The sequence below is a fragment of the Kwoniella dendrophila genome, chromosome 5, assembly GCF_036810415.1.
Source record: "Kwoniella dendrophila CBS 6074 chromosome 5, complete sequence".
Taxonomy (NCBI): domain Eukaryota; kingdom Fungi; phylum Basidiomycota; class Tremellomycetes; order Tremellales; family Cryptococcaceae; genus Kwoniella; species Kwoniella dendrophila.
Window position 1 is genome coordinate 1,603,355 of NC_089480.1, and position 21,969 is coordinate 1,625,323.

General features: G+C 40.0%; 5 protein-coding genes across 5 annotated transcripts; 2 read left to right on the forward strand and 3 right to left on the reverse strand.

The window, feature by feature from the left end:
• Positions 1-952: 952 nt before the first annotated feature.
• On the forward strand, positions 953-5,975 carry L201_004428 (uncharacterized protein; the record flags this gene model as incomplete). The annotated part of the gene is made up of 17 exons (XM_066220170.1): positions 953-1,395; positions 1,675-2,559; positions 2,633-2,695; positions 2,757-2,889; positions 2,952-3,009; positions 3,068-3,143; positions 3,198-3,546; positions 3,608-3,700; positions 3,881-3,982; positions 4,044-4,080; positions 4,138-4,236; positions 4,291-4,423; positions 4,483-4,682; positions 4,738-5,062; positions 5,117-5,280; positions 5,344-5,844; positions 5,920-5,975. 17 exons carry the CDS (start codon positions 953-955, stop codon positions 5,973-5,975), a joined length of 3,717 nt encoding a protein of 1,238 aa, XP_066076267.1.
• Positions 5,976-9,335: 3,360 nt separating this feature from the next.
• On the forward strand, positions 9,336-12,295 carry L201_004429 (uncharacterized protein; the record flags this gene model as incomplete). The annotated part of the gene is made up of 6 exons (XM_066220171.1): positions 9,336-9,398; positions 10,277-11,041; positions 11,101-11,180; positions 11,237-11,316; positions 11,397-12,138; positions 12,196-12,295. 6 exons carry the CDS (start codon positions 9,336-9,338, stop codon positions 12,293-12,295), a joined length of 1,830 nt encoding a protein of 609 aa, XP_066076268.1.
• Positions 12,296-12,898: 603 nt separating this feature from the next.
• L201_004430 (uncharacterized protein) lies at positions 12,899-15,285 on the reverse strand (the record flags this gene model as incomplete). The annotated part of the gene is made up of 2 exons (XM_066220172.1): positions 12,899-13,775; positions 13,856-15,285. The coding sequence occupies 2 exons, from the start codon at positions 15,283-15,285 to the stop codon at positions 12,899-12,901; spliced, it is 2,307 nt and encodes a 768-aa protein (XP_066076269.1).
• Positions 15,286-15,777: 492 nt separating this feature from the next.
• On the reverse strand, positions 15,778-17,719 carry L201_004431 (glycerol-3-phosphate dehydrogenase (NAD(+)); the record flags this gene model as incomplete). The annotated part of the gene is made up of 12 exons (XM_066220173.1): positions 15,778-15,900; positions 15,963-15,982; positions 16,041-16,080; positions 16,127-16,179; positions 16,239-16,358; positions 16,413-16,506; positions 16,570-16,604; positions 16,703-16,886; positions 17,060-17,130; positions 17,231-17,387; positions 17,492-17,588; positions 17,679-17,719. 12 exons carry the CDS (start codon positions 17,717-17,719, stop codon positions 15,778-15,780), a joined length of 1,035 nt encoding a protein of 344 aa, XP_066076270.1.
• An 874-nt stretch (positions 17,720-18,593) lies between these two features.
• L201_004432 (glutamine-tRNA ligase) lies at positions 18,594-21,747 on the reverse strand (the record flags this gene model as incomplete). The annotated part of the gene is made up of 9 exons (XM_066220174.1): positions 18,594-19,779; positions 19,834-19,891; positions 19,954-20,193; positions 20,255-20,436; positions 20,490-20,556; positions 20,615-20,964; positions 21,042-21,174; positions 21,297-21,374; positions 21,453-21,747. The coding sequence occupies 9 exons, from the start codon at positions 21,745-21,747 to the stop codon at positions 18,594-18,596; spliced, it is 2,589 nt and encodes an 862-aa protein (XP_066076271.1).
• Between the last annotated feature and the right edge of the window lie 222 nt (positions 21,748-21,969).

The following is a 21,969-nucleotide window of genomic DNA, read 5'->3' on the forward strand; positions in this document are numbered from 1 at the left end:
TGATTAAGTTTGGTATATCTGGGAAAGGGAAAGGAGATCAATCATTAAATGTATCAAGACCTGACAACTTATATATTTTTATATAACCTCATCCTTGTAAATCCGCTTCATACCATCAAACGATAACAATCGGTCCGGACAACCGATAACCTCAAAACCGTTTCCTACCGTTGAAATTGACACATGGTTTACACGCTGTTTTGAGCGGAACCAAATTGATCCCTTTATCTATTCGCAGAGTTCCAAGAGATAAAAGCTCAGGATAGATACATCATCACTTCAAGAGTTGATTGGCTATCTAACTGAGGTTTCGGTATAGCCATGGAGAATTTCTAAGGAACGCGTTAAAAAAATCAATTAGAGATTTATGACGTGTGATCTTCAGTTCATTTCGTTAAGTCACCACAGCAGGTATAACCTGTTATCTATGAATTCACTAAATTTGCTTGTCCTTATCTCTACGATAGATGGAGCAGTCTTTTGGCCAATCCAACAGCAATTGTCAGCATTTCATACACATACACTGTCATGTCTCGGTAATCCAAGCAACTGTAGCATAGTCTCTCGAACTCGCTCGGACGCAGTATAAATTGGGACTGGAATTGGGGATTTGCGAAGAAAGAATCAGGAGATAAGAAAGAAGTACGAAGTACCGTTTATATACACTTACATACCTCCTTTGGATCAACGAAACTACCTTTAAGTCCAAACTCAATCACGCAGCAATCACAAATTAGGTTTAATCTGGAACAAACGCTCGAACTCAAAGGTCATCAACATCAAACAGCGTAGTATATTCTCGGCAACTATTGTGCGAAAATATTCTCAATCTCAATCACACCATCTGTACAATTATATCATATCATAATACCGTATACGATAACGCACTAACACACAAACATATCTCGTGGCTTCTGTTTCATCATTATATATACGTACGACATATCTCAGGATGCCTGCAAGGGATCCCGCAACTTCACCTAATTTACCATCTACATTACCATCTAATCATCCATCAATTTTATCGTCGCATTCACCTATATTACCTACACATCAGAGCCACACACAAGGGGCATTATCACCTTCAGCATCATCATCTTCGATTTCACTTAGAACTTCCGAACCTAATACACCTGATCAGGCTTCTCAACCTCAAGGAGGAACAAGTTATTTCTCACAGGTTCTTAGAAGAGTTAGTGTAGGTGCTCATTCAGGTCAGCAACGTCCAAATCTAGGTGTAAACTCGACTCATTCTATGGATAATCCTACTCATGCACCAGGAAGTAATGGAGCTATACAAAATGACCCAATGAGTATTCTGCCTAATGGAGGAGGGTTACATCGTGGCAGAAGAATAAGTGGTGATTACAATCAACATAATACACACAATGAGGAGTGAGTCACCTTGTTTGTACATTCAATCTTATCTTTGATGGTTAATCAACCTTAAATCACGCAAGATTCGCACTACCTTGATTTACAATACCATTCAAGGTTATATCCCCCATTGGTATTTACACTCCTTCCTTCCTGCTAGAGTTCTTACCCTCTTCTTTATGAACTTTGCTTATCACTTGTCGCAAATACATGTGTCTAACTCACTTCTTTCTAATCGCACACTCCTGTCTGCAAGTCTAAATTTGAACCTGACCGTTCTTCTCTTTCCTACTACAGACGTCTCGGATTTACTCCTCATACACATACCTCAAACACCTCTCAATCAATCCGAGATTCTACAGCGAGGCTAGCTTCAATGTCATTCTCTAGCAGACCCAGAGCACCGTCATCCGTATCTGGAGCGGGTGATTCGTCATTCAGTCATTTTCAACCTTCCACTTCGCCTCTAGCCGGTCGTCGAATATCAACGTCAACCTCTCCTGCCAAGGTGAAACAAGTGCAGAGTGTGCAGGGTAACGGGAAAGAACATAAACCCATCAATCCTAGTCATTTGAACCCAGCAATGGCAATAGGTCAGAAGACTTCACCTTCTTCTGACGAATTGAACGGAGCAGGCGCATCACCATATACAGGTCAAAGGTCAGGCCTCAGTATGATGTTGGAAAGAGCCAAAGAGAACGGAGAAAGTGGATCAAGTCCCGAAAATTCTGAGGGCCTTGAAACTGCACCCCGTGCAAGGAGACGGTCGAGTATATTTGAAAGTGATCAAGATGGAGACAGGACACCCATGCCAACAAGGAAACCGCTGATAGAGCTAGATTCAGAAGTCATATCTACTACCAGTTCTACGGATCAGCCTTCTAAACCAGCATCAGCATCATCTCTTCGAAGATATTTAGCGGATGAAGTCAGTAGGGAAGATGTTGAAAGAGCTACAGCAAATGAGCATACACCATTGTTAGGTAATGGAGGAGAAGGCAAGAAGAGGTCATGCGGCGGTCAAGCATTGTCAGATGTAAAAGTATGGACAAATAGTATGAAGAAGGTGTCTGCCAAAGACATTGCAAAAGGTATGGTGGTCGAACCCATCAAGAACATTCCGTCAGTGATCTTGGGGTTATTGCTGAATCTGCTAGATGGGGTCAGTTACGGTATGATTTTGTAAGTTTCAGTCCTCACAATATAGCAAGCTTGTGACGAAGGAAGAGGAGCTTACTATAGTGATGCATGACAGATTCCCCGCAAATGCAATATTTGTTGATTTCGGCTCTTTGGGTGTATCCATGTTCTTCGTTTCGTAAGTGCATATGGTAATGGATAAAAGGGAGACGCTGATCGGCGTATGACCTCTCGTACAGTTGTATCATTTCTCAACTGGTCTTTTCTCTTGGTGGAAGTATTTTCCCCGGAGGTAACGGTTCAATGATGATAGAAGCTGTACCATTCTTTCATATTTTGGTCAACACGTTTGAGGCTGTGATAGGTGACGATGTAAGTGACCGGTAATCGGTTCGCAAATCATTATTTGTACGCTGACCCAATGTCAAATACAGGATGAGGCTATTATCGCAACTACTATGGTCGCTTTCGCCTTCAGTTCCATCTTGACCGGTAAGTTACAGATGTTTGAAGATCGTACATGGAACGCTTATGTGAATTATCATCCCAGGTCTCGTATTCTTTGCTCTCGGCGCCTTCAAGTTAGGAGGTTTGATAGGTTACTTTCCTCGGCATATCCTTGTTGGGTAAGCCCGTCTAATTGATACGCTTATGTGATACTGACAAGATTTTGTATACAGCTGCATTGGGGGGGTCGGTGTCTTTTTGATTGAAACAGGTTTAGAGGTTTCCCGAGGCTTGAAGGAAGAAGGATTCGAGTATAACCTAGCAACACTCAAGCTCTTCTTCGAATCTGGTCACGTGATAGCACTATGGACAATCCCTCTGGCTTTAGCTATCTTGCTCAGAGTAATCACCCATTTCTATCATCACCAGCTCATCTTCCCTGCATACTTCTTCCTAGTACCTATGATCTTCTACGCGATAGTTTTGATCGGTAGATGGGATATAGGACATTTAAGAGAAACCGGTTGGATCTTTGATGTCGGTAAAAATACTCAGAGTTGGTGGAAGTTCTATACCTACTTTGTGAGTTTGCTTCTCAAGCGTGGTGAAGTATCAATATGGCTAATTTGGACATACACCATAGAACTTCCGCAAAACTCATTGGGAAGCTTTCTGGGCTGCTATGCCAACTCAACTTGCATTGGTCTTCTTTGGTATTCTCCATGTACCACTCAATGTGAGTTATTCTTGCTAGTCCTGATCTCCATGATGCTTGTCACAAAGATATGTTAGACTTCTGCAGAGTGTTCGTATTCACAGTAGATAACCGTTATTTGACTACTGAGAGATCTTCAACCTCACGTTAACCGCCATTGGATGCCTCCTATATGCATGGCAAGCTAATAGCAGATCACAGGTACCCGCTTTAGGGGTTTCTTTGGCTGAAGATAACGTCAATCTTGATCGAGAACTTGTCGCCCACGGTTTTTCCAACGTTGCTGCCGGTCTTACTGGTACTGTAAGTCAGAATCTACAATTCAAGTATATGAGACGCGGCTGACGCTAAACACGCTGCTTAGGTACCTAATTACCTTACCTACGTCAATACTGTTTTGTGTGAGTTGCCACAATCTAAACGCCATAGTCCGGAATATGTGCTGATATGCAATCTAGTCTATCGAGTTGGTGGAGGCTCTCGATTATCAGGATTGATGCTTGCTGCTGCAACAGCAGCTGTCATGATGGTCGGACCTTCCGTGATCGCCGCTCTGCGTAAGTATCCAGTATCATTGCAAATGCACTGAAGCTGATCATGCTTTCATACAGCTGTAATGGTGGTTGGTGCTCTCATTTTTGTTCTCGGTATTGATCTTGTTATCGAGGCTGTTTGGGATACAAGAAATCGAGTCAACAGATGGGAATACATAACGATCTGGGTTATCGCTATTGGTATGACGATGTACGTCGGATACACCGCTTGTACCTACAGAGCACCGAGTGCTGACGTGTTATTGACAGCTTTGATTTCGTTATTGGATTGTTGCTCGGTATCATCCTTGCCTGTATCTTCTTTGTGGTCCAAAGTTCACGAAGAAGAGCTATTAGGACTGTGTTTAACGGAGCAACCGCACGGTCGACTGTACGAAGACCGAAATCGCAAAGGGAGTTTATCCAACAAGTCGGATCACAAACATATGTGATGAAGCTTCAAGGATTCTGTGAGTTCCATCTCAATACACGTAAAACTTATAGGCTAACATGGTGATTCTGCAGTATTCTTTGGCACCATCACCGCCGTCGAGAATGAAATCCGGCATTTACTTGATTTGGCCAAATGGCAGCATAATCCTATTCGATTCTTGATCATTGACCTTGACCTGGTTCATGGAATGGATTTCTCCTCTGCCGAAGCCTTTGTTAGAGTCCAGCGTTTATTATCGGCCAAAGACGTATTGCTTATTCTGTGTGGTGCTGCACCAAATGGCTTAGTTGGTACTGCTCTTCAAGCTGTAGATCTATGGGCAGATAGAGAAGGCACCAGAGTTGAGGTCTTTGATGCATTAAATGATGCGTTGGAATGGACCGAGAATGCCTATTTGTAAGCCTAGACCAGATTCCTGCAGTGCAATACCAGCTGATACCCCTCATATAGAACGGCTTTCTACGAAAGTCAACGGTTGATCGACCAAGAAGCCAGTGCCCACGTCATCGATTTCCCAAAAATAGCCAAACCTCCCTTTACACTCGCGGAATCCTTCCAAAATTCTCCTAGAAGAAGTCATCTGGTCAAAGCTGGAGGAGATACATTGCCTCGTTGTGAGTGGTCCACGCTTCTTTCATTGTTTCGCAATATTGACGTAGAGTGGTTCTCTTGAGTAGCCGCATTCCCTTCACCACCTAAACCTGAGCCTTCGGATTTACCAGATCTATCAAATATCCAACCTTTACCAATTCTCTACCAAACATTTGAGCCCTACCTTTACGAAGTTCTCGCTGATTCACGTAATAACAACGACACAGATTCCTCAAAGGTCAATTCCGATTTCTTGACCGGATTGATTCCATACTTCAAGAGAGAATCGATATTATCAGGAGACACCTTATGGACGCAAAACGAATCAGCTGATGGGTTGTACTTGATCGAATCTGGATGCTTGAGGGCAACATACACCTTTGATGAGCATACAAATTTAGTCCAAGAGACAATGGTAGCAGGTACAATCGCAGGAGATCTAAGCACTCTGAGTGAAACTCGAAGGACTTGTACGGTTATAGCAGAAAGAGATTGTGTTCTTTGGAAAATGGATAAAAAATCTTTACAATGTCTACAAGAGAAGAATGATGATGTAGCTAGGAAATTCATCAAGATTGTGCTCAAAGGTGAGTTTGGTGTTGCTTTTAGCTTGAATGCTTATAGAACAACAAATACTGAGTGTGGTATGACCATATCTATAGCTGTTGCCGAGGAACAAGAAGTACTTAGCTCGCACTTGATAGCTGTTCTATCATAATCACGCCGTACGAGTAAACTCATATGGAAGTAGGATTGGGATTAGGACTGATCGCAACGGGTTGTAGTGGTCACGGAATCATCAAATTATAGCGCATCATTAGCATGAATATATTAGCTTCACTCTATTTGCATGATTTTTATTACGCTCGTTATGTCAACCGAACAAGAGATTCTGATCTGATTCCGCAAAAGTCAGTGCTCTATAAACGTCATACCAGTATCGTAAAGTACAACGGATTTTCCGAATCATCTTTTGTAATGATCTGGAGAGAAAGAACATCTTTCCTGTTTAATCTTGATCAGCCATCTGGGGAATTTGCTAAGATCCGGGTCGTAAGGTATATGTTGTTTGATTCACGTCACCAAAACAATCCAAAGCTTCGCCCTTTTGGGCTCTGCCATTTCTGGAATTAAAGGTACGATGGTTACGGCATAAACGATCCAGAAGATAGTAAGACATGATCGAAAGGAAAGCAAGACAATTCAATGACAATATCAGGTCTTGAATGTCTTGTCTATACTTGAATGAATGATATCACTGCTCTGTCTCTGATCATGAATGCACGAAGAAACCTTTTCTTATAGCTCAGAAGCAAGCAGGATAAAAGGGATCCATGTGAGACATCCTTCGAACACAGTGAACAGCTTAGTGATACATCAAGAATAGCATTTTTAGCGCGGAGGACATCGTCATGAAAATGCAGAAGTTTGGTGAAAGAAACTTTAAGCTAACGATTGAACAGGGTTCGTCAAAAGGAATGTCTGATTGCACTATACATACGGTAGAAGGACGATAAAAACCTTATATCTTTACGCCATGAGACGCATAACATCAACAGGTTCGAGGAAAAAGGAGGTATAGCCGTGATGCCGTCATTGAAACTGGACTCTATACCAGTAACAGTCGGAGAACAGTCAGTATGGTTGTCAATGCGTATTGTATGATGACAAAGCTGAGATGCACATGGTTTTTTTCGTTGAAAATGAAATCCGATATGTATAAAGGAAAAAGCAAAACAAAGTTTAGAAACATGATTCGGGTCCTGATCAACATTGATGAAATTCAGGGTTATATGTATGAACATTGAGTATTCAAAAGGAATTTCCTCTTATGGTATCATCCAATAGGGGAAAAAGCAATCGAGCTTGCCCCTCTTGCCTATACAGTCTTGATGTCTTGGTAAATCAATTCGAGGTCTCGCTTTGAGAGGTGTACGAATCCCATTATAGTAGGGTGCGAATACAGTACAAGACTTCTGCTTATTCAATTTAGAAGCGAAACGCGATCTTTACTCAGTTGTCAAGACTGTTTTGCTCATCCTACTTCGCCATTTCTGCGAATTTCTTCCTTGATCTCAACCGAGCTAACCCATATCGATAGTCGCAATTGGAAATATAAGGTATTCAGAGATGGGATTTATTGAGAATAACATTCAACTACATGAACTAAATTTTATATCTTGCTTTTCTCCTTGTTTAATCTTATTCAATTCCTGCTTTTGTTGACCTGATCATACCATCTCCACCAGAAGAAAAAAAAGCCTCTGTCGATCTATTCCGTTCCTTTCTTTTCAATTCATCATCAAAACCATTGCCGGTCCGGTCAAAATAATACAAAAGATAATCTCTGCTTCGATATTTGGGATAAATCTTATCATCTTTTGTTTTTGGATCCGTTTTGAACGGGAAATTCCCCTCTTTTTTCAACTCTTCCCTTTTTTCCCTTTTACAACGAGAAAATACCTTTAATTTCTTTTCCTCTCTTTTCGCTGTTCCTGGGAACAGGTATAATTGCCGTACTCAAATCCAGATAAAGTTTCGTACTTTTTACTGTATAAGCCGAATATAGTCTCAGTACGCTACTTTCAAGCTATAGAAACTCCCTACGTATAGATCTAAAAAGGAAACACCGAGATAATCCATTTGAGTACACAGAAGATATCCATCCCATTGACATAATAAGAAGATACGTATAACATACTACATCAAGAACCCGGAGTACGAGAGTCGGGTAATTTAGTACAATAAGGAACGAAACGAACCGGAAAACATATAACCCAAAAAGACGAAGACAACTTAATCTCATCATTTTAGGTAAAATAGGAGAGGGTTTAAGGTCTCTGGGATAGCAATAATACACATAGTAATACCTGTAACAATTCAGCAAAGTGGGACCGAGCTCTAGTCAACTCGTCAGACATACAATTTCAATTAATCCGAAAGCTTATACAAGTATACATTAGTAGAAATCTACAGTCGACATATAAGAGGTCTCTAGTACGAACTGTACGAGTAGTAATGATTTAGTAATCTTGTAGATCTTGCTTGCTATAACCTGCCAGTAGGTATTTTGCGTTAGAATACATATCCAGGGTTTCGAAGGGACGCGATTTCCTGTCCCTTAAAGTTTTCTCTATATACGACTATACATCAAAAGAGCGCTAGACCCAAAAAGAGAGATTTTTATCAGTTTAGTTCAAACTCTCAATTCAGCATTCCCTTTACCTTTATACTGCTCTTTCCTTCACGACGACTATACGCAAGAACAGCAGGATAATAGAAAGAAAAATTGATAATTCTTTTCTGCTTTCCGTCAGCGGCTCACGCTTTTTTTTCGATTCCCAACGTATATAGTAGTGAGGAACACGGAATTACCAGCCAAAGCCAAAAAAAACCAGGACCCAACAAACCGCATATCACAAAATTGATTATCAAGGAAAAAAAACTCCCCCTTCCAAGGTTATCTCTCATCTATCTTTGGAACGATTATTTGTATCTTCTAATTCATCTTTACATATCTTCGTTTATCAACAAACTATCAATCTGACTTAAGCAATCATAGAATTATAGAAACACGTTCAGCTGGTCGATATCACAGTAATCATAATAGCAATATCGCGTCTTCAGTCATCAATTCCATTTACACTGGCTTAGCTATACCGCTTCGGAAGCTTTATCTACATCCACCTTTGATCAATAAACAGATTATACCGAATCCTTCTCAACCAATTCATCTTGTCAATATTGACAACCGAGCGCATCAATCGAATAGGCGACAAAGTTTCTTTATCCAGTCAATTGTGTGTAGAAAACTGTTTAATTTAGCCCGGATCAAACCACCCTAGCTGCAGCACCAAAGGACCATCACAACATTATTTACAAATCTTGTCAAGACAATTCGGAATTGAAGTGCTTGGACCAGATCACAGACTTGTGAGTAGCATCGCACATAGTTGGTATACATGGTAACCTTCGAATAATTCAAGACGCGTGATTATCCCTAATTAATTCATCTTACGCTCTACAGTAAATACCACCACAGTCATCGTAACTTTGTGAATAGCACAGTGAAACAATCATGAACGAGGGTCACTACCAACCACAAGGCAATGGTTACGATGGAAGAGAAAGGAGGGATCCAGTAAGTCTTTCAGTGTTATCTTTTACGCCGTTTTCGCCGTGTTTTGACGGGTTATCGATCCCATCATCATTTGCGTGGTCGAGGATGTGATTCTGGATGAGTATGTGTCCGGGGATCGATCAAGGTGATCTCAACCCTTCTCGATATTTGCCAAATCGTTGGGCATGATTGCCTGAGTAAGCATTCAAATCTACAAATCCGGCTAAGGGCTCAAAGACCGAGGAGGGAAATTGGATCGCTTTGACCGCTTCAGTGATAGCGTTGAAGGGTCTTTATTAGTATTCTTTGTTTCCATCTTTTCCAATCACACACTCCTATCATTAATTCGAAACACAGTTGTGCGGATCAGAAGACTATGTGTGCTTTTAACAGTGCGCGGAGGAAAAGAAGAGAACAAAAAACTTAGATTGGTGTGTTTTGACACATCAAAGCTTGACCCAAGTGGGGATATAGCTCAAAGGGATCTACGAGGATCGATCAATGTCGACCGTCGAAATCGAATTATTCTTTCGGGCCGACAGAGCAACAACATCGTTGTTTGATATTTGACTCGCTGGTATACCTTTATGCTATCGCAGGATGACTTTGGGACACTGCGGACCGTTCCATCCCCCTTTGATTTCCCCACTTTGGATGATGGCGAACCCATTTACTATTATTCTTTCATTATATCTTGCCATCTTCCATCAGAGCTTGGAGCGTACATGCTCGGAGCCATCACAATCATCATTTCTATATTGTCTTCGATTCATTGTATATATTGTCGGACATCGGTTACGAAGTGACAAGCCATCAAATTTCGCTCGACTTGATCTATATGCTTATAACATATAAACCAAGATTATTTGGCTTACACACAAATCCTTTTCCCCTTTCAGTATCAACAATCATCTTATCAGCAAGCACCACCTCAATCGCCGCCAACGTCAGCATCACCTTTTGCTTTTGCTCCACCACCACTTTCATCGATACCTACTTCTGGTACATCTCGACCAATGTTGACGGCACATCATTCTGAACCTGCTGGTCTGAATCAACAATATCCATACTACCAGCAACAACAACAACAGCAGCATAAAATGCCTGCACCTGCACCTGTTCACCAAAATACTTATCCTGCTTATGCTACCAGTGCACCAATGGGTTATAGATCTTATTCAGGAGAAACGGAGAGACAATCTCCGATACAACCTCCTTTGGCTCGTACGCCAAGTTTAGGAATGGTTCCGACAAGCTCAGTCCCATCGCAATCAAGTCCAATAACTGCTACTTCTTATTCACCTTATGCTCGTCCAGCACTCTCACCACAATACGGAACTCCTTTAGGTCAGACGCAAACGTCTCCCAGACAAGGTGTATATCCTTCAAGCTATTACACAACGCCATATTCCCAGCCAACTTCAGCGGATATGCCTAGATCATTGTCTTATCCTTCTAATTACTCAGCACCTTATCCAGCTTACCTTCCGTCGGCATCAGCTCCATCTACCCTTCAACAACCTCCATTACTTAGACATAACACCATGGCTGCGCCTACGATGGGTATGGATGTAAGACAGAACCCTAATCTCGGTTATTCCTTTGCAAACAGATTACCTTTGGTGGATAGACCATTCAAATGTGACGAATGTGTACAAAGTTTCGTAAGTCTAGATGGTCTCGTTTGATCTTTCGTGCTGATGATACCTTTTTTTTTGCCCAGAACCGTAACCACGATCTAAAACGACATAAGCGAATTCATCTTGATGTCAAACCATTCGGATGTGACAAATGCGGTAAAACGTGAGTCGAGTTTCTCTTGATGAAATGGATCAGTGCTAAATCCAGTTCGCATATAGGTTCTCTCGTAAAGACGCTTTGCGAAGACATTGGTTGGTTAAAGGTTGTCGAGGTGAGGAAGGCGCTACTGCACCAATCAGTAAGTCATATCTTCAACTCAGTTGCAAATCGTTCCGCTGTTCCCAATGCTGATCGTTCTTTTGCGCCCTGCTCTTTTAGCTCCGTTGTACCCTATCAATTCACAACCACCATTATCACAACCTCCCGCTTTATCTCCACCTACACCAGAGCACCCTACTATTTCCCCTTCTCAGAGTATTATAGGCTCAGTCCTCCCCACCACCTCTTCATTTTCCCACCCTGCTGCTCCACCAAGTCTGGCCAGCCTGCCACCTCGAGATTCATCCGAATCCTCTCAAATCATCGTGACGCCTGATGATATCGGACAACAACAGCAGCAGATGGCGCGAACGATCAGTGATATGGGTGCACCTCCAGCTTTGGCTGAACCATTGGTCATTGATACCACCCTTGGTCGATCGCATAGCTCAATGGGTGAAGCACCTGACAGTTACTTTGAAGGTGTAGTAGGTATAAAACAAGATGGTACAGCGATGTTAGAAAACGGTTCAGCCAACACATCACCATTCACTAGATTCCCTTCTTCGCCCTCAAACCCAACGCATCATCATCCCTATAGAAGACCTTCCGCAATGCCTTCGCCTGGCCAACCTAGATCCAATCAATCTCCTACAGTAGCCATTCCAGTTGGTAATAGAGTTTTCGCCCCTGGTAGTTTAGGTGCCGACGGTAAACCTGTATTTGCAATGCCTTTCACACCTACCAGTCAAAGTTACAGCCTCCAACAGACGGACGGTTTATTGGCACCACCGATGGAGACAGGGGCAAAAATGGAGAAAACTCTAAGTGCTGATGCTATGCCTGAATCATGGCAACGATGGTAAGTTGGCTCGACGTTTGAGTCAAAATCGTTGCTGACTCGCAGTCATGTTTCTAGGCATAGACCTTCTTTCCCATTCCCCGCTCCTCCAGGTGTGGGATACACTTACGATCCTGCCAGTCCAATAGACGTAGGCGCACAGGGGTATAGCCAATAGGACCTTTGTTCTCGTTATCCAGTCTCTTTTCTTCCTCGTCTTTTCTTCCTCTTAGATCTTTGTGTTTTTCCTTTCGTAGCAATAGGTATACCTGAGTTAGTCTTAGTCAACTCAAATTCTATAATTCTGTCTATAATCCCATCCGTACTTGCTATTTGTGTTTCGTAAATCTAGAACAGTCAGAATGGACTATCATCCTCTTACTTCATTTGTCCTGTTTTGGGATTTTGTCTCTTCTTTACCGGATCAATCTGTCTCATCGTGTTATTCCCTGGCATTTGATATTTAGATACTCTTTTGTTTCGGTATATTATAGTTCTTAGGTATTCATACATATTGTATTTATACATCATTTCGTTTTCCCCCTTTTATGTCTCGTTTTATTGCTCTCGATATAGGATGTAACTTTAGAAACATGTTAGTATTTCAAGGATATTAACATTATTAGATTAGATTTCTTTGCTTTTGATATTTCGAATGCATTCGCATAATACGCTCACTACATGTTATTTCAGTTGATCAGGTGATATTAAGTGACTTTCCTCGCAATGGTTTACATTGTTGACACTATAGATAATATACAAATCAGTATACAGACTGCACTTAGGCTGCTGCCGTCACCGCAGGTGTGTTGGCTGGAAAAGTGCGGTTCAAATTATCTATATAGCTAGTATCTGGGTCCAACGATACATTATCCCATTCCCTTAAACTTCTTAATTTATCTTCTTTTGACACTGTTAATCCATGTTTACCATATCCACTTGACGATTTCAATGCTGCATCCATCAACCACCATTCATTATCATCTTTAAGTGTACTACTACCACCTTTCCCTTGAGAAGATGGACTTGATGATATGGGAGTAGTAGAAGAAACAAATTGATCAATTTGCTTGATTTTCTCTCTATCGAAAGAATTTTGAACTAGATTCATATTGGAGGAATTTAATGATTGTCTTGTATAACCTGGTATTGAAGTATTTGATTTACCTAATTTAGTTGAATCACCTTTTTTATGTGAATTATTCCAATTATATAAAGATGATTGTAAAATTTGATTTCTATTTAAATACCAAAAATCAATTTCTTTTTTATTTTTCGGTCTTGATAATAAGTTTTGTTCTTCTTTAGATAATTCAAAATCTTTTTCATTCAAACGTCGTGATAAAGTAGAAAGTAATTTTAATTTCAATTCTCCATTGTCATTATTAGTAGTACTAGTCTTCTTTCCTTGAGATGATGATTTACTATTTTTGTTACTACCTGGTTGTGAAGATGCTAATTTTGAAAACATGTTACGTACTTTTAAATGATTGGGAGGTAATGCTTTATACAAGAAATCTTGAATTTCAGGATTTGAAGAATATAATTCTGGATCATTGTATGATGTTAGTAATTCAGGTAGATTATATCTAGTTATTCTCGTGTCAACTAAATCTTTCATATCGAAATTCAAATCATCCTGACGGTTCCTGTTCGAACTATGAATAATAGAAATGCATATAGATAATTGAGCCATATTAGCATGATGCTCTACCTACTGGATATTGAGTGAGCTCACGAAGACGCCGATGAAGATTGTGGACTATTACTTGAACCAGCACTAGAGGCAGTACTAGTACTAGCAGAAGATCGACTACTATCATCCTTTCCCCATTCCTCCTTACTTTTACCTGACAACGATTCCCACTGAGCTAATCCCTTACCAATACTTTTCATTCTTCCTGTTTGGAAAGATTTCATCTTATCTTTATCACCTTTTTCATGCAAATCATTTAGGATTTTTTGGGTGTCTGTTGATGCTTTTTCAAGTTTTGAACAATCGTCTTGAGATGATAAAGATATTTCTGTTCTTTCACCACTTATAGCTTTCAATATCGCTTTTTGTATATTGGAATCTTCGGCTAAATGTGAATAATTATCTAGGAACGTATCTAGATTAGAGGATCTCAATAATGTCTTGAAAGAACTTTTATTACTACTACCACCACCACTATCACTAGAAAGAGAAGGAGTGAAAGAAGAGGTACTTGAAGGCGTAGATGACGATTTCTCGGCTTTCTTTTTAGCTTCGATTTCTTGTTGCTGTTTACGCTGATTATGTTCATCAATCAATTTCGTTTTAGTTGATTCCATTTCTTTTTCCCAATCTTTTTTTGATATTCCTGATTTTCTATACCATTTTTCAACCAATTCATTGATTTTATCTTTTCTATCCTGTGTCCAAACAAATAATCCATCTTGACCATAATCAGATTTTATTCCTGATAATTCTTTTTGCATTGTATATGAACCTTCTGATAATTTTAATGAATCTTCATATTCCATTTCAACAGTACAATAACTTTTACCTGACATTATCTTTTGAATTGATTCTCTTAGACTTTTATCTGTTGCTGAATTTTCTTGAGATTTTAATTTTAAAAAATTATCTATATTTTCAAAAGTAATTTGAGTTTTGATTTTATTATCTTTGATTTCACCTTTTAACCATTTATTCAAAAAACATTCTTCACTACCAATCTTTTCCATAATTTTGGATCGAAAATATTCGTTTGCTTTATCTTTTTCACCACGTTTCATGAGCGATTTAATTCCATGTTTAACTTCTGATCCAGATTCAGAATATCCTATAGCATTCATTCTAGAAGTTTCATATTCAATTGATTCGTTAGGGTCCTTCATAAATTTCTGAAGTTGTTCTCTTAAATCATGATCTTTCCATGAATCTAAAAAGTCAGATCTTGTTCTCAAGTGATGTTCAAAATTCCACAGATTCAATTCCACATTTATCTTTCCCCCTTCTCCCCACTTCCCTTCGTATCCATCATTTGTTCTTCTGGTATTGTCTTCAGTATTCTTCTTGGTATCTTGATCTATATTCCCCCCAGGTGTTACGCGGTACCCATGCGTTGCTTTATTTTGAGTAATTCGATTGGGTACATCTTGCCACCCAGGTACCGATTGAGCTGTTTGAGTTGCTACTGACATTCTATGTCACCTATGTCACTATGAAAAGGATATCAGATTTTGCTAGTGAGCGGTGTAGTCGAGTTGATATTTGTATTGCGCGTGTATGCGGTTAGTAAAAAGAAACGAAAACTTGAATAAATTAGTCTTGCTAGAGTGCTTTACATAGCGTTCCAACAGGTCAGAATTTCTAATTCAGAAAGACGTGGTGCAGGTCCTTTTATAGCCTACCATTCACCCAGGTATCGTCTCACAAAGGATGATACGACCTCCTTTTCATTCTGTCGAGACGCCACAATTTCCTCTCGAATAAGGTCGATCATTCAGTCAGTTCTGTTCAGCCATCAAACAAAGATAACGTCAGCAAAACCATGAAAATGTTGCGAATACTCTTGATTAGAGGGTCCTGCCATGATTATTGATTTCATTCATACTCCATCTATGATGCAAAACGTTCTAAATGTTTCTCCGCCGATCAGAGTTTGGTCATAGCCTCTAAGTGTGGGTCACTTGTTAAAGACCTTCAGTAAGCTTCTCGACTGGTAAACCTTCCCAAGAGATGTTATAAACCTTGTCGAACAACGGGTAGGCGCCAAGTCTATCTCGAGCTTTGAGGAAGATGTGAACGTCTTTAGCCTAATGAAGATTCAATAGTCAGTATCGTTTAATCTGGCGAGTGATGAAGGACGGTGACATACAGTGTGGATACCTTGCAATTCTGAGATGATACGTGTTAGCGGGTTGCCCTAAACATAAGGCTAGATGAGACTACATACTTTGACCATTCAACATATCTTTCTCCAATTCATCGAAAGGCTAATATCTCAATTAGCTTCTCTGTTAACCAATATAGTTGACATACCTTTTTCTGTCTCACGAAAGCTTCGGCACATTTTCTATTTCTACCACCAAGACCTATTCATCGTGTAAGGCGTTAGCTAGCCATAGACCCCTATTCAAAGCGTTAACCTTACAAGAGGTTATGACATCCGCTACACCAGCACTTTCTTGTAAGAATGATTCTTCCTTGACGTCGTTGAAGAATTCTTGGCAGAAATGTTTCATTTCGAGTAAACCAATTCTCATGATTGCGGCTATCAGATATAACATAAGCAATCACGATTGTCCCATCTTTGTGCTGCACTCACCTTTCGAGTTGTTTCCGTAATCTAATCCATCAATAAATCCTGCAGCTACTGCGACGATGTTTTTGAGAGCACCGCAAAGAGAAACACCAGCAACCTAGAGAGCGATATATCAGCTCTTCGAAGGTCATCGTGAAGTTGCTGAAGCTGCTAAACTCACATCATCAATGAGCTGTACCTTGAAGTTAGGTGTTTCTGCCATAGGCATGAGTGGTATGATGTTAGCTTTGCCCCGATGGCATTTGAACAAGATATTTAGGAAAAGCATGACTTCGCTGGCATGAAGGACGTACGGAAGAGCTTTTGCCAAAGTTGGCCTTCTTCTTCAGTCCTGTACCCAACTGTAGTCTCTGAGAATCTATCTATAGCGACCTCGTTTGCTATATTAGCACCACTGAGTGCTGAAGTGGAGATACCTAATCTATCTTGAATAACATCGGCAAATACATGGATATCCGAACCTTCTACTCCAACACCCTGTGAATTGTGCGTGAACATCAGTGGCTGTAGACTCGTTCATATCGGTGAGATAATTGTTCAAGACATGTTGTCCATATGTTCAAACCGGCCCGAATGTTTGTGTATAGAGGCGAGATTCAGACAAGACTATGTCACCTCGATCGAATTATGGATAAATATCGATTACTCACCTTGATAAGTGTGATAGCTTTAGCGTTCTTTTCTACCTTTCCTTCCAATTGATCTAAACATTTGTTGAGGACTAATGGCGAGAATCAGCCATGATCAATAACTGAGATTTGGACTATAGCGCGACACGAAAAAGGGGATTGCTGTCGTTATATTGGATAAAACATACTCACATTGGTGAGGCATAACGAATACTAAAGCCGTAGCACCTTTGACAGCTTCAACTAAATCTGGAACAGCTACTACATTTTCACTCAATTTGACATCTGGTAAATACTTTTTATTTTCATGTTCGGTATTTATAATTTCAGTCAATTTTTTACCTTCGTACTATAGTAGTTCAGTCATCTTGTCAGCTCTACATCAAACCCAATATCATTGTATAGCATTGGATGACGCAATGAGCTGGAAGAAAAGCTTCAAATTCAACTTACATCTTCTTCAAATACCCATATTGGTACTCTGGAATCATCAAATACATCAGAATGTTTCTTCACATTGTTTCCTGCAAGTTTAGCAATTGCTGAACCCCTGTTTTACGTATATATAAGATCAGCTAAGTATTTGGAAAAAAAAGGTATAATCATATCATGTTAAAAGCCGATTCGAGTGTTGACTGACCAGTTTCCAGAACCAATAATAGCAACTTTCTCTTTACCCATTTTGCTTGATATGCTAAATTGACGGATTAAAAATGTTTTTTTCAAAGGAAACGATGATACTTTCGTTGAAGTTGGAAAGGTATTTGGGTAAAAGGGAAATGATCGAATAGAGCAAGTAGCTCTGACTGTTCTTGAAAATACAGACGTGATGTTGGGCAAGATTATATTCAAAGTATGATGTAAAGACTAGGAAGATATTATCTCAAATTTCTGATGCAAATCCGATCAGGAAAATGTTGGTTGATATGATCAATGGGGTACTCTCTAGATAAATTTGGGTTGATGCGATAAATTGATGTCATTCAACTTTTGGGGTATCCTAAAATGATATATATGATGATAAAATCGTGGGATGTACTGTATAATGCGGTTACGCGGTTCAGATCAGGTACCGCTTAATCGGCAATGGAACAATACCGATAACTTGGATTTGGAATGAACAGCATAGGTATCTTTTGGAGCAGCTGGCTTTGCAAATCTATATCGTTCGTAACCAGCACTGATAGAATATGCCAATACAAGAATGAACAGCATAGATTCAACAAAGTGTCGTCTGCACCGATCCGCTATGAAAGTCTCGTGCCAGCACTGATGAGATTTCATGAACAGCGTAGAGAAACCCCACTGGCTGCATTTCTGCATCTCTATGTCGTTCTTTGATACCCATTGACTATATACCCTTCGGACCTTGGCGGGTTTACTCCAGTACCAAGTGCAATGGGCGATAAGCAATTCACATGTTCATTAATGCATGGTGTGGCACGTTATATCTTTCTACTTATATCTAATCCAATATCAACACGTCTCCCTGATGGGCAACTGGAAATCATCATACAACAATATCCTCATCATCGATATATCCTTTTAATTCCCCTTAAGCCTTCTTTCCGGAATCCTCTTTCAATGAGACAATTCTATTCAAGATGATCTTATCACCATCTTTCTTTCCAGGTTTAGTAGCTTCGTTTTCATCCAAACAACCAATCTTACTTTCTCTATCAACAGAGAAATAAGCTAATCTCATACCTTGGAATCTAATATTTTCCATACCAACTAATTGTTCAGCTGTAACAACAGGTTCATCTTCTAAATGTTTTGAAGCTTCACTACCTTCTACAGCTTTACTTTCTTCAGGTGATTTGATAGAAGATTCTTTTTTAGCTTTTTTAGTTCTTTCTTCAGATTCTTTTCTTGCATCTAAAATAGCTTTTTTAGATAATTCATAGAAAGCAGGTTCGATAACAGCATTTTTGTAAACTTCCAAAGATTCTGGATTCACATCAGATTCGAAATCTGCTGGAGGTGGATCACTTCTGAATAATGGTTTAAAATATCTAACTTCATCAATTTTGATTGATTCGGGTACATTAACCCATTGAATATATGCTTTAGCTTTTTTGACATTACCTGTATCTTCTAATCTACATCTAATTTCATTTACTTGTCCTGTAACTGGATCTTTACTATATGATGTACATGTGACAGGGAATGGTGCTTTGAATAATCCGACTGATTTTCCAGGTGCTAATCTGAAATAATCTGGTGAATCTTCTTCTCGGAAATCTTCAGCATCAATATATACTTCTTTGGTGAATGATGTTTCCACTGTACCCATAGCAGGTACTTTAGGATGTAAGGGAACTTGAACAGGAACTCGGTAGTCATCGGCAACGTTTTCGATGATAAGTTTGATAGGGTTGAGAACCATCATTAATCGTGGTGCTGATTCTTCGAGATATGATCGGACTGATGACTCGAATCTTTGGATCTCCACTACAGATTCGGAAGTAGTGACACCTAAGTCTGATACAAATGATAATAATGCACCTGGTGGTATACCCCTTCTTCGTAAAGCGATGATAGTGTAAAGACGAGGATCATCCCAATCTTTCACTAATTTGTTGTTGACCAATTTGGCAATCTTTCGTTTAGAGAGGAAAGTACCTTGCAAGTTCAATCGAGCGAACTCGTACTGTCTAGCTTTGTATACCTCTAAAGCGTCACAGAGCCATTCGTATGATTCTCGAGCGGGGATGAATTCGACGGTACAGAGGGAGTGTCTACAATGCGCCTTTAGCTCAAGAATTCACGTTATGAATAAGGAAGTCCCTTACGAGATGTTTTCTATACTATCACAAAGACAGTGAGTGAAGTCGTAGGTTGGGTAGATCTCTGCCAAGGGAGTCAGCATGGATCCTAAGAACCTGCAAAATGCGAAACACGATCGGACTTACTCCACTTATCACCGGTCCGATGATGAGGTGCCAATTTAACTCTATAAGCAACACCATCCCACATATAAGGATTACCACTTGATAAATCCATTTTCATTCTTAACGCAGCACCTTGTTCTGGGTATTCTCCATTTTTCATCCTTTCGAATTCACGTAATGATTCTTCTATAGGTCTATCACGATGTTCACATGGTACTGGTTGACCTTTACCTAAACCTCGATCTGCTTTCATTTTCTCGGCTGTGAGATTTGGAGTCATAGTTAGCTTGTCTGGGCTGACGATAGCCTAATAGCTACTCACCACTACATGTACAGACATATGCTTTTCCTCTCCTTGTCAACTCTACAGCCCATTGGTATAATTGATCAAAGTTGTCACTTGAATATGTGATCTTCCAAGGTTCAAATCCTAACCATCGAACAGTTTCGAGAATGGATTGGAAGTATCTTCCTTCTTCAGCTTCAGGGTTGGTATCGTCAAATCTATGCATGTATATCAGCTGAGTGTATTCTCCACAGAGTGATCGTCAGCTCACCTAAGATATGTTCGTCCACCATGGAATTTAGCGTAACCGAAGTCGACCATAATAGCCTTTACGTGACCTGAGAAATATTGCCATTCATAAGCTAGGCTTTAGGTATAGGACGTTGGGCAGCTTACCGATATGTAAATAACCATTAGGTTCAGGAGGGAAACGAGTGTATACCATTCCTTTTGTGAATTCAAGATGTTGTTCCTTTAATTTTGGGTTGATTTGAGGGTTTTCTCCTGGTTTATGGAAATCAGAAAGGAAACCTTCTCTGAAGATGTTTGTTGGAATAACGGGGGAAGTAGATGATGAAGCTTCTGCTGAAGATGATGCCACTGCTGCTTTAGGTTTAGGGGCAGGTTTAGTCTTAGCTGCAGATGTTGCTTGCGCTTTTGCAGCTGCTTGAGCAGCTTCTTTGGTACCGAAGAGTTCGGTGAATATAGTCTCTAATGATGATTTGACTTCTCCAGCATTGGCCCATCTACGGGAGATTACATTAGCTACAAGGCCAACCTGAAGAAGAAAAGGAGCATCTGAGCTGGTCAACAGTACACTCACTTCAAGTCAGAAGCACCACTTCTGATTCCACCTAATACAGCACTAAGACCTGCCCAGTTCTCCGGGGCGGTAGGAAGCGAAGAGATATATGATCTTAGTAATTCAGGAAGTTGAGCGGCGGTTATGTCGATTCCTGCAGATAAGCCGTGACATGAGTTGATATTTCTTTGTGTTGTATCCTTCAAGCACAGACTCCTTTCATACCGATTCCCCCTCTGACGCTAAGCTCACGTCATCCGCTAAACCTAGACTTACCAACACCACAAGCTTTATTAAACTCTTCTTCGTTTATAGGTGTACCGGCTGGATTTCCTTCAGCATATTTTACAGCGGCTAATGACACATATTAGTAATATAAGCTGGCAATCGAATGATTATCAGGATAACAGAAGTTTGGACAAGACAGCTTACCTGTGACTTGGTCAGATGATTTTATATCACCAATTTCAATCTTCTTCACTATAAAACCTCTTTCTGCTGGACCTAATTTCCCACTTGATGCAGATAATTTGACTAAAGCACTTGCAGTCTTCTCATCATACTTATTATTTTCTAGACTGAATTCGTCAACTAAAGATTTAAACGCTAAACCTGATTTTGGTTGTCTAACTAATTCTGTAGCTGATTTTTCTGCTAGACCTAAACCTTGAAATAATGATATCAATGAAGCATTCTCAGGAGATTTAGGATCGAATTTTGGTGGCATCTTGATTATATCACTCTTTCAATTCCTAGCTAAATCAAGTAGAAGAGAAATGGATAACAAATCGATGTTTGGGGAAGAAAGGAATGATGTAAACGAGTTGATAGAATATATACAGTTAGTTATAGATAACAGAATGAACCTCCCTTTCAACTTTTCCAACCTTATCGTTTATCGTTTATCGTCATTTTAACTTGACCGGCGGAATATAGTGATAAACCACGT